At 43.5% G+C, this 12,820-nt stretch overlaps 1 protein-coding gene across 7 annotated transcripts in view; it reads left to right on the top strand.

Annotated features, from left to right (window-relative positions):
- Positions 1-3,403: 3,403 nt before the first annotated feature.
- Positions 3,404-12,820, top strand: part of TPK1 (thiamin pyrophosphokinase 1) — a 303,147-nt gene continuing 293,730 nt past the window's right edge. For 5 of the 7 annotated variants that reach the window (XM_086845520.1, XM_086845498.1, XM_086845537.1 and 2 more), the window contains exon 1: positions 3,404-10,258. In XM_086845520.1, coding sequence (XP_086701646.1) covers positions 10,018-10,258 — 241 coding nt within the window. In that variant the 5' untranslated portion in view covers positions 3,404-10,017. Of the gene's footprint in view, positions 10,259-10,909; positions 11,340-11,367; positions 11,803-12,820 lie in introns of those variants that run through there. The other 2 variants (XM_086845538.1, XM_086845539.1) reach the window with 2 other exon arrangements.

Below are 12,820 nucleotides of genomic sequence, written 5' to 3'. Positions count from 1 at the left end.
TGTATGATGGGACTTCCCACCATCACTGTGATGAGGGAGACAGAAACAGACAAGCTTAGGACTCAGAGGTAGACCTAAACAGTAAACAGGATTAGTATTAGTCCATTTTGTACATAAAATGTAACTGTGCCATCTGTTAAGTTTTTCTGTATTATGACATCATTGTGGATTATTGGACTGCTAAAACAGTAACTGGAGTAAAAAAATTCTTAGCTCACTAGGCAATGTGTAAAACTTTGCTCATAAGATTTTGATACTAAAAAAAAAAAATAACCCAAGAAAAGTAAATTTGATGCATGATATTTTGCTGAACTAACATAGTTGGATTTGCCCCTTGTTCTGATTCTAACAAGCTGAAGCAAAACAAAGCTTAGTTCTTCACTCTGATTAGCAGAAGCAAGACATTAACCATGTCATTACTCAAGGATAAATTGGTCTGTCCCTTTCTTTGACATACCTTGTCAAAGCTTTCATTTACTAGATCTCTGCCCTTCAACACCAAATATCATTCTCCCTTACTTAGCTGAAATACTAAAATTGTAATAATTGCAAATATTTAATAAATCTATTTTTCCAGAATACAAAGCTCAGAAAGTGAGCTGGTCTAGGCGGATTCTCTAGTATTTTCAACATGTGAGCCTCAATTTTCTTTTCTTCGTCATGTTTTTTAATTCATCAACTGGACGAAATCTGTTTCTCTCTCAATATTGATGAAAACTCAGCTGTAAATTCAGAAATTCCTAAGGATTACCAAATTCTCTTTTTCTTACCTTTCCCCATGATTTCATATGTACAGATCTTCTTTACTTACTTTCTGAAACTTTGAAAATCATCTTTTCCTTTGCAGAACACTAAAGCATCATTTTAACCTATCAAAAAATAGCACTGAGGTTGTTTCTTGGTCTTGTGTTCTATGAATAGGGTTTCTGACTAACAACAGAGACTTCTTAAAATGTTTCTGCATGATTCCCTTCATTTGATTTGCTATTGAGGCAACATATTACGCTCTGATGGCAAGCTTGTATTCCAGTATATAGGATGCTTTTAAATTACCATAGGCACTGGAGAATGTATGACTTATTATGGCCTTTTTTTCCGCCTTTTGGTAGTGTATGTGTTATTTACAGTACTTGCTATATTAACTTCTTCCTCACATCTGCCATGCCATGGTCAAAGTAAATATTTTACATTACAGTAGTGTAGTAAAATATATTCCATAGTGAGAATGCTAGGTCTTTACTTTCTAGTTTCTACTGAACTGAGGACTTTTTTGTTTTGTTTCAGTCTTAAATCTTAGAGCATGACTGTTGGAGTAAAATTCACTTCTAATTAAATCTGGCCTACCAGGCTTCTCTCTTTCTTTATAAAATATTCTTGTGTAACCAATTCCTATACTTAAGGCATGCAAATCTACTACATTTTGAAATAAGTTTCTCTAATGATGCATCTGGCAAAAACAAAAACATAATTCACAGCCTGCAACAATTTGTGAATAATTTAACAGCCCCTCAACTTACTCCTTAAAGAAGTACATGGTCATTCCTCACTTCATAGATTTGCCCAAAAATAAAAAACTGCATATAACTACATGAAAGATATGGGGTGCAAGGGGACAGAAATCAAAGAACTGCATCTTTTATAATTGTAGCCTGCATTAAAATGATATTGAGCTGAGCCAGGAGTCATATCCCAGATTAAATATCTTTAGGAAAGAATTTTGTTGAGAGTCAGCAATTTCCTCCTCCCCACAAAGAACTTTAGCTTTTCTTGGGATACACCATTTGCAGTGTATAGCCTCAAGTGTAACACAGATTTCTTTGGCTTAGCATCTTAAGTAGGTGATATTTGCAAGAGTATTCCCTTCTCCACTTCTTGCCAAGGCAGGAAATAATATTAATCAGCTTTGCTAAAGTTACTCTGCTCCATTATTTCAGGTAGGAGGGCCCATGGGAAGACAAGGTTAGAACTCAACAGAAGGGAAGGAAAACTTAGGGAGCAGCTAGGAGAAAAAGAAAGCCATGAGGAAACAAATATTAAAGTGAGAGGAAAGAATAATAAAGAAAATCCAGAAAGTATAGAGATCCTAATCCATAGTTATGTTCAGGTAAAGTATTAATTTTAAGCCTTTAAAAGCTTAAATACTTTGAGGCATTGAGCTGAAAGAATTTCTTAGATGAAAACTTGCGCTAGTTTAAATAAAAAGTGTCAGGTAGCACAATACAATGATAATTAAGTCAGTACAATTTGGTGTTCCAAAATATGCATATTTAAGACCTTGGTTATGTTTGTGAATTTATCCCAGTCTAGATAACAGATTTCACAGGTAAAATTAATAATCCAGTATAAACCAGACAAAAGTACATGTCACATTTTCACAAGGAGGATGTGATAAACTTTAGTTCACAAATGAGCATCTGCTGACATCAACCTACAAGCAAGTTCACTGGAATTACATTATCCTTCGGTACTTGTGCAGTTGCAATCTGCCATAGTTTGCTGTTAGGCTTGGTCTTCCCTTCTGACTTCATGGAGGGAGAAAACACCCTTGAGCTATGTGCTAGTAACTTTACCCATGTCTTCCTTTTCCCAGCTGTGCTGTCAACCTTCTGTCTGTCCTTTACGGTTCATAGGCTGAGCCTTGGAATGTGAATAATAATGTTGCTTTAGTGATCTTTAGTGATTATATCCCCATGACTGGGCTGATACATATTGAATCTCAGTTTGAAACATCTTCCTCATTGATGTTTGGATTTCATGGTGAGAAACCTCTTAGCAATGTGCCTGATAAGACTCAAAATATTCCTGCAGTAGTGGCCAGGACACGGCTTGGAACTGTTTGGGCAGGAGCTGCTTCAGCAATGGACATTGGAGTTAATGCATCTGAAATGGCAGGGAGCTTGGAACTAGATGATCTTCGGAGTCCCTTCTGACACAAACTATTCTATGATTCTGTGAAATGGTGTCAAGAAAATGTGATTGATATTGTGGCATACTGAGCACAATTTGTTAAAGGGGAGGCTAGGAAAAGCAGGGGTTGGACAGGAGTAAAAATTTGCTGCATGTTTCATCAAATGCATGATGCAGCCCAGCTGCAAGTGGTAGTTTGTCTTAAAACGTCTTAAAATACTTGGATGAATTTTCTAAGGTGACAAAGTGCCCAAGGGAAGAATGTAATCAAGTACAGCAAAAATCTCCTAGGGTTCTAATTTGTATTAGGGGCTTGGAAAATCTGAGCTTAAGCCTTAAGTAAATGGCTATCATGGAGTGGTATAAAAGTCCCCAACAACTGACTTGGTACGTTTGTTCTACTTTAAACACATTTTCCAGAAATTACTTTGTACATTTGTACATACTATACTGTTTTTTATGCATGGAGTAACTTAAAGAACAGAAATACTTTATTTTTTTATATTTTTTTTTTAATTGTAAGCATTTTTAGGTGAGCATTGTATATATAATGCTTTTGCACCTTCTTAGACTGTATATATTCTTTATTAATATATTTAAGATAGATCCAGGATCACAGACAACAAAACTGACATAGATATTTTATATTTGATGTGCATACCACTTTAAAATTAAGCTTATTAAAGATAATAGAATGATCCATAGGCAGGCCTTCAGCTGCAGACTAAGAGCTGACAGGCTATTTGGTGAACAATTTACTGAGTGCCTCACTCCCCCCTCCTTCTTAACCACGGGCATTTTAAGTTCATTCTATTAACCTTAATAGGTTTGCTTTCAAAGTGTTTTACTTGGAAGATTTAAACCTGAACTCTATCATATGTCAGCCTACAGCTAACTTAAGCAACAAAACTAAAAGAAGATGCATCGTATTTATCTATGTGCATACTTGCATGCATGTCCACGAGTAGCAGCATCTAGAACATGTGAACAAATGACAAACTGAGCCTTGTGTAATGTCCTTCTGCTATGGGTCTCTCATTCTTCCATAGGGTGTCTCAGGATTTTTTTTTTCCTCTCAGTTAAAGAAGAGTTAATAGCAGGCATCTCCAGAAAGGTATGCACTAGTTGAGAAAGGTTGTGCAAATGAGAGAAGAGCTTGTTTTCCTCACAAAAGAACTCCAGTAGGTATATCTGAGGGCTGCCCTCTGTCCCAGCAGGATGTCCTTTTCTGTCCACCTGGGACCCAATGAGAGAATTAGCAAGCAAGTCGTAAAAGATTCAGCCTGTGAGGAAAGGGCAGGCTAAGGCAGCTTTGTTCAGACTGTGGGACAGAATTGCAGCCATTATCTTTTCTCTATTACTGCCTTTTAAACAGCTTGTCAGACAGCGCTGCCACTTTTATGGAAGGTAACAAAGACACGGAAGCAGCTGGGTGCCTCCCATCATTTCCATTCTAGAGATCCCTCTAAGTGGTTCCCCCTCACAATAACACTAGCCCTGACAGATTTAGGTCCTTCCAGGACTCAACATTTCTTTTTCCTACTTTGATGACTTAGAACAGTAACTTGGAGAGGTCAATACAGCTGTAAATGCCAATTATCAATGGCCTCACTTCCCTCACCCTGGCAAATCACCACCATGGAGAGTCCCATACAGTCCTAAGCCAAACTCAGCACAGACAAGGCAGAAGTGACAGCAATGATTAGTGAGCAAGATCTTGCCCCGTTTTTATTCTGAGCCACTATTCACCTTCTGATCTCCACAGCCTTAGGGTCACCTTGATTTTGACTTGGCTGCATGCTCAAATGCCTAATGGTAAATGCTGCCCTTCACACTTTTACAAGACTGCTTCATTCCCATGGGACAGGGATGAGAACCTGTTAGACCACTGTGTGGAGCTACTGCAACTTGCTTTCTATCACTCTGAATGCACTGGACATGGCCAGCGCCCCAGGGCAGTCTTCATCACACCCCACGCCCACTCCAAACACACAATATTCATTTCCCAAATGCTGCCTCCTTGGGTCACCTACTGAGAGAGTTGTTTTTAGAAATAGAAGAGTTAACAAGACTCAAGATAAAGACAACAAGAAGCATTTTTTAGTGCTGTGGAATGCACCTACAAGAGAAATTAGGCTGTGCGAGAGACAGGGTCCTGAAACTGGACTGGGTTCTCCACATTGGTTGTCGCACACTGAGAGGACAGTAAGAGCTCCTGTACACGTCAGTCAAAATAAGACTATTTTTTCCAGGCAGAATAGAGTGCAGCAAATCATTGGATTTTTTCCTACTTAACTCTTCTTGTGCTGCCAGGTCACCTTAGCCAAGGCCTCCCAGGAATTCCTTGCCAGGTTAGTAAAACCACTTGCCTATCATCTCAAGAATCCAGTCTCCTGATCTCATGAAGTCAACATAATCACAGGTATTAACCTGCACCAACTCTGCTTACTGCTGTCCATACTGTCATGATAGCAGCTGATTTGATGCAAATGTTATTTCTAAAAGTTACCACTTCAAGACACAATCCTCTTTCCAAAGTTTATCTTTCATCCATCTTCATGACAGAATATTGTTGATGATCATAATAAATCTTCTCAATTTGTATAGAATTGATTCTTAAACAATGCCATCTGTTTATTCATTAGTAATACAAATTCATTTATATTTGGCTGTTGATCTTAGGTTGATTTAAAAGTACAGGTATACCTTATTGTTGCCATTCTACAGATGAGGCAACAAAGGCATAGAATGCTATGAGCTAGATCTCTTTGAAGCTAAGTTGATTCCTAAGCCATTATATACACTAGAGGCTATGGATCCATAGGGTTTGGTTCTGTCTACACATGCCAGTTAGTAGAGAGTGGATTAAATCCTAAATCTTCAAAATGCAGTGTCCTGCCTGGTGAGCCACAAGATTATTTCACTATTTTCTTCTGCTTTACTCTGTGGCCTAAAATAAATCTTCTGTTTTATCTCCAGCCTGCTCCATACCATTTCAGAAACAAATTGCACTTAACATGATATTTTTGTATAGTTCCATAATCTCTTCAGGACTTGAAATGAATGAGAAGTTGGCTCTATTAACTGTTACAGGACCTGGACTTAATGAGAATATGTGTCAGATTCTGTGTTTGCAGTCCTGGTTGTTTGGTTTTTTGTTGTTTGTTTTTTCCCCCTCTCAATGACTGTACCTTTCAAATTAGTGTTTGAGTTTTGAGAAGGTTGTGAGGACTTAAATTGTTGGCCCAGGATAACTGCAAGGATATAATGTCTATAATAAAGCATCCCATTTATCTACTGATGCCTGTGTTTTTTGAATTATCAAGCTCTTAGGGATATACAGACAACCAGACAGCTGAGTTAGCTAAACATTCTCAACCTTATTATTCTACATAAATGCTAGAACAGGTACCAGAATGAACCATCCCATCTTGATAGTTTTAACTCTGGATTCCCTTTAGTATAAAGCTAAGCTGTGGGGAGAAGGAGAATATATTCTTAACATTTGCATGTTTCATGAATCCTGATTGCCAGCCTTGTACAGACTGTTCTGTCTTAGCAATAAAATTAGAGTAGCTGGAGGAACATATGCCCCCTGCTTTACAAGCAGCTTGTTTTAGACCAAGAAAATCACCAAGAGGGACTTCTGGAGGTACCTGGGTAGTTTTGATTCTACATACTTTCCAATCAAAAGGCTTCAGAATGCCAATTAGTGAAATCTGCCATAGCCCTTGCACGGAACCTAAAGTACCTTCAGTCAAGCACAGAGTTATGATTCTCATTTTGGTGAAAAATGGAAGAAGGGAGGGGGCTAAAAATAAAGCATTAAATGATGATGTCTGGCATTACCAGACCTATTTGACATTCATGTGGGAGAGAGGCATTATGCTGTGAATGCTAGAGACATGTCCTATCATTTTGCTGGACGAAGTCCCCAAATACCTCTAAATCTTTCAGTCTCAATTAGATTAGTCTATCTGAAAGAAGGAAAAGAAATTCTGAAAACAACTAATGCTACTACAAGTTAGCCTCAGCAGTGTGTCCGTACCAGGATAGAGAGATTGATCATCCTAAGGAAGAACAGCAAACACTGCAGGCTTTAGCCCTGTTGTGTAAATCCCCTAGCAATATGACTTCCCTTTTCTTTCCTTGCTAAGTCCCAGGAGATGTTATGAGTAAATATAAGCTGCTGTCCTCCTAATCACCCTTCAACCCTTCCCACCTGATCAGTTTTAGCAGTGCTGAAGAGCAGTGCCAGTAATGTCATAACTGTGTTCCACAGAAGCTGCCCAGCTGACTGCTTCTCAGCATAGTAATCCTAAAGAAGAGAAAGCTTTCTGGAGTCTGCTAATAAGCTTTTATATACATAAATGTATATAGTAAGATATATAAATTGCAGTTTTTCCCTGGGCAGTCCAGTCACCAAGCCTGTACAAACTTCATGGATAATATCTCAGGTGAGAGGCATGACTGGCTGCTTAGTTACCAGAGGAGGTATAAAAGGTTTGAATACTACCTCAACCTTTCCTGCCTGTCATTGTGAAACTTTGTCAGACAGCCCCATCTGTCACTCAGGAACTACATCTGCTTGCCTGTTTATTTTCTCACTTGGGGTTGAGGTCACTTGCCCTCCCTTTAGCTAATCAGAGGAGACAGTAGTAATCAAAGCACAATATCAGTGCTCCAGGGATGTCTTTTTTGAATAGCCTCTCTGTACGCTGTTCTGCAAATCTTGCAAAGTAATGTAGACATGTACAACCACAGGAAAAGAACAGGGCAAAAGGTTCGGTTTGAGATCCAACTAGAGGAAAAAAGTAATGCTGAATCTATATGCTACATGGAAAAACAGGTGTAATATTTACTGACAAATTTCTCATGTGTGACAAGAAAAAAAATCACTAAGTTTATTAAATGGTAGCCTTTCACAGGAAAATTCAATGGATGTTCTAGCACAGATGTGAAGTGCAAAAAAGAGTTGAAAGTGCTTATTTTTTGAAAAAGCAAATCAGCTTCCTGACTTCTCAGTGCTCTTAAGGGACTATCCTTAAGACAACGTGCCAGTCTGCCTGGAGTTATTAATTTTGCTCTCTACACTTCCTCTACTCTACTACCTTTGTTAGGCTCTGATAAACAGTATTAAATACCTGTCAGGTTCTGCCTTCAAAATCAGTGCATTATAGCATCTACTAAAGTTATTCCTGTGGAGCTGATTCTAAAAATAAACTTTATACAGCGGATGAGAGATTTGTATCTGAAGGAAAGAGCAGTGAAAGAACAACTGAGTCCAGGGAAAGGAATGTCTGCCTTGTTTGCCCTTTGCCTAATTGTGTAGTGGGCTGGCAGTTTGCCTTAGCTTGCAGACCCTAGCTCATCTTGGAAGGATTTAAAGCATACCAGTGCCAGCCTGATCTCTCAAGACTGATTTCTCTTTGCAATGCTATTATGATGAATCATGTATTACTAAGATTAGCAGAGAGAGAGGTACAATTACTTTTTTGCAGCCGTGGCTGGTAAAGGATTTCCTGGAAGCCGAGATGTGACAGAGGTGGAAAAAGTATCTTCTGAGACACGAAGGGAATGGAGAGAAATTGTTGCGTGCACAGTTAAAAAAAAAATAAAGAAAAAATAAAATAAAAAAAAAGTTAATGGGAGAACAGAAGAACAGGAGCAGAAAGACTTGTAAATGAGCACTACCAGGAACAGGGCCCTGACTGAATTGGACCTTCCCTCCGAGAAAGTACGACTCTTCTCATGCATAAGAGCCTGCTTATCAGCAACTATTTGTAGCAGATGGTACCCCCTCAAGAGCAAATTTTAAAAAAATAATGACAGAGACACTGAAAGATACTGAAGAAGAAAAATAAGCTATCCTGGAGAAGGTTTAATAACATTACCAGGCAACTGGAAAGTGCCTGTCAAAATTGAAAGGAAACAGAGTGGAGAAACAAGAGTGAAAGAGAATATAATTAAGAGGAGGAGAGCATTGGCCGGCTGAATGGTAGTCCCCACATGGTCTCCATTCTTGGAAAAGACAGCAAGCTGCTTCTTCCTAATGCTGGTTGTTTTTAACCTGCTTGAAGAAGGACACTGAGATGGTAACCAACATCCTAAGAGCCTTTGAAATTCAAGTTCTCCATGGAGAGGAAATAAAATTTTAAATGGCACAAAAGTGTAATAAACCACTTTCTATTTCTATGGAGTAAACAGTAATCTTTTGATGTCCTTAATATATTTTCCTTGTTTCCCAATAATCTCACATTTTTTCTCATCACTAAGGCATGAATGCTTCCAGTACTTATAAAATTCTATCAGTCTTTGTGGATCAAAATTGATTATACAATGTAGTCTCTTATAGGTGGCAGGGCAGCTTATCTGAAAGGTCCAAAGCAAAGGTTTGGTGCTTGCAGCATTAAAACCAAAGTTTGCACCTACAATCAATGCAGTAACCACAGAATCCCAGAATTGTTTGGGTTGAAATGGATGTTCAAGGTCATCTGGATCATTTCAATTCCCCTCTCATGGGCAGGGAAACTTCTACTAGACCAGGCTGCTCAGAACATCCAGCCTGGCCTTGCACACTCCCAGGGTTGGGGCATCCACTTCTCTGGCCAACCTGTTCCAGTGCCTCACCATGCTGACCGTAAAGGATATCTTCATAATTTCCAATCTAAACCTGCGCTCTTTCAGTGTGGAGCCACTCTTCTTTACCCTAAAAATGTGTCCCAGACTAGCCCACCACTGAAGTCACTTAAATCATGTTGATCTGAGCATGAATGTCAGACTAAGAAGGCGGACTGAGGAGTAGACAGACACGCAGGTCCCATTTCCCTCCGATTTGACGGGGAAACCCTCACTGACAGACAATCATATGATTATGAGGTTGAAAAACAGCCCATGGACCTCGCTCACGCTTTCTCCAGACGCCCCTAGCAGGAGACCTCGTCCGGCCGTCTGGTCCCAGCCGCGGCGCAGGGCCCGGCCGAACAGCGGCAGCGCAGCTCCGTGAGGGGCTCCCGGAGCCTGCCGGCCGCGCCGAGCCGCGCTGCCGGGGCGGGAGGACGGACGGACGGACGGACCGATGGACGGAGGGAAGAAGGGGATGAGGAAGACATGGAGGGAGGGACCGGCGCTCCTCTGCTGCCCTCTGCTGCGGGGCCCCGCGCCGCTGCGCTCCCTCCGAGCTCCCGGGAGAGCCGGGACAGCGCCGGGCAGCGAGGAGACGGGAACGGAGCCGGGAACTGCCGGTGCCAGGCGGCGCCCGGCCTGCCCCTGATGGAGCGGATGGAGACGGGCACCTGCAGGGACCAAGGCCGCTCCAGGAGGCGGAAACACAATACTGACACATTTGAGGGTAAAATCTTGCTCCCCTGTGCTCCCAGAGCAAACTTAAATTCCGCAGTGTTATCCATTTTATGCCGGAAGATGATTAACGCCCCGGTTAAGAGTTGTGAACGAGGGTAAACGATATATTTAACAACTTTTGTGATGTGATTGAAATGATATTAGCTGAAACAAGCTGCACCTCTGAATGCCGCACCATTCCGGGCGAGCGGGAAGGGCACAGGCAGCAGAGCCGGGATGCTGCCAGCCCTCCGCACGGCTTCCCCTGCATCCCAAGGGCGCCGGCACACAGGCGGCATCCCAGGGCATCAGCACTGGTGGCACAGTTTTTATTTCTCTCCGGTTTCGATGGGCTCTAAGCCATTCGAGGACTTTCACTCTGAGCGAGGCGCTCGGTACAGCGCCGCAGGTGCCCGCCGCGAGGCGGCCCTTCCCGGGCTCCCCGAGCATCGCTGTACCGAGAGCGGCGCTGCTCAGGTGCCCGGAGAGCCCGGGAACCCCTTCGCTCGCTCCCGGTGCCCTCCCCTGTGCTCCTGCTCTCCTGCCCACGTCCTCGTCCCTTTCCCTTTCCCTTCCGCTCTCCCGCCTCGGCGAGCGCACAGGCGCTGCCAGGGACGGCGCCGCCCCTTGCCCCGCCCCTCAGCGCAGGCCCCATAGGCCTCCGCAGCTGCCAATCAACGTGCCCCGCCTTTCCCCCCCGCCGCTGAATCCACCGCCGAGCAACGGATTGCGGCGGCCATCGATTCCCTCGGCTTGCCCTGCCACCCCCGTCCCACGCACATCCCGGTCCCGGTCCCGGTCCCGGTCCCGGTCGGGGAATGTAGGAGGACAAGCGGCCGAAGGTACCCAGCCAGTGCCGCCGTCACGTCTCCCGGCGCGGCCGCCTATCGCCTGCAAGGGCGGGCGCGGCCGCCGGCGCGGCCGTGTGGCTGCAGGCGTTCCTCGGGGAGCCCAGGAAGGGGCACGGCTGTTCCCCGCCTGCCCCCCCGCCGCCGGTCCCGCCCGGCTCTCCGTGCCTTTAGCGTGTGCCTGCCCGTCCCGCGGGGCCATGGAGCGCGCGTTCACGCCGCTGGAATGCCTCCTGCCCGCCGGTACGGTACCGCCCGGCCCAGCCGCGCCGGCAGCGCGGGGAGGGGAGCGGGGCGGCCGCGCCTCCCGCCCCGGCCCTGCCTCCCGCAGCCCCGCCGAGCCCCGCTGCGGAGCCGCCGCGGTGTCTCTGCCCCGCTTAGCCCGAGCTTTGGGCTCGATGCAGCCTTAGGTACCGTGTTAACTCCCTCTGGAGTTCAAAACTGGCATTTAAACCCCGAGCCCTGGGGGTTCAGTCGGTACTTTCCGTTTGCTGCCGCCGTTTTCTCGGCGTGGCCGGGCAGAGCGCTCCGCTGACTCCAGTCTGTCCCGCATCTCCCACCTGCGCCCTGGGGAGAGGGGTCCCCGGGCTTGGCATCCATCCCCCTTTGTGTGCCTTTGGCTCCCCGCCTCCTGCCCGTGTGCCTTGCCCTAGAGCCACCCTTGCACCCTGCCTTGCCCTTCAGTTCTGCGCAGCAAAGCTCTGAGGTTTGTGTTCAGGGTTTTCTTTGGTTTTCCCAAGCTATCCAACAGTATTGTGCGTTTGATTTTATTTTTGAGATCTGAAAGCTGAGCTTTATTAATATACATAATTAACTTTATTACGTGTTTAAAGGATGGAGCACCTGTAATAGGCACAGACCCATCCAAGTGGCTTGTACACAGTTTGGAATAGGCACTTCTTCCACACTCTGTGTTTGCAGTGTCTGATTCAGTAGGGTCCAATTTGTTGTTCAGTGATACCATTATAAACAGTAAATATTTTTATCTTTCTCTAACGTGACTTTAAAGCTGCATAAAAATCATTTTGGCATAGCAGCTGAATTCTAACTGACACTGCTCTTTTCTCTGTTCTGGCACAGACACCAGCTGCTGCATTGAGGTAAATGTTGTTATTTATTTACTAGTAAGATCTGTAATAGGAAGGGCAGAGTTTAACAGAATGCACACTTTTAACATTCAATACATTTTTACAGCTAGCAGTTTAAAAGCATGTTTAAATCCATTCCACTATGATATATTTTTCAAGTCATGCTTTGCTCTGATTCTTAAAAACTTCTTCATGGTATGGTCAAAACTACTAACAGGTAAAACTGCACTCAAGATATTCCTGCCAGAAATGTGTATTTGACACTGTGTGCATGTGGACTTTGAGACACACTTTGGTGTGGAAAGAGGGAAGAGCATTAGGTGAGATTTTAATGGATAACTTTGATTCATTGTGACATGATGTCCTCTTGTATACAATAAGTGATTACTAAGTAGGTAATAAGGCCAAACAAAAAGCTACCTTAAGAAGTTGATAAGAGGATTGAAGCACCTGCCCTATGAGGATAGGCAAAGAAAATTGGGCTGTTTAGGCTGGAGAAGAGGTTTCTGTGAGGTTGTGTGGAGACCTCATAGCAAGTGCCCCATATCTGAAGGGGGCCACAGGGAAGCCAGAGAGGAATTCTCCATCTGGAGAATAGGACAAGGAGTAATGGGCTCAGATTCTAAGAGGGGAAAT

The sequence above is a fragment of the Cyanistes caeruleus genome, chromosome 1 (genome assembly GCF_971803275.1).
Source record: "Cyanistes caeruleus chromosome 1, bCyaCae1.hap1.1, whole genome shotgun sequence".
Taxonomy (NCBI): domain Eukaryota; kingdom Metazoa; phylum Chordata; class Aves; order Passeriformes; family Paridae; genus Cyanistes; species Cyanistes caeruleus.
Note: the sequence above shows the minus strand (reverse complement) of the source record. Positions and strands in the feature narration are given on the sequence as shown.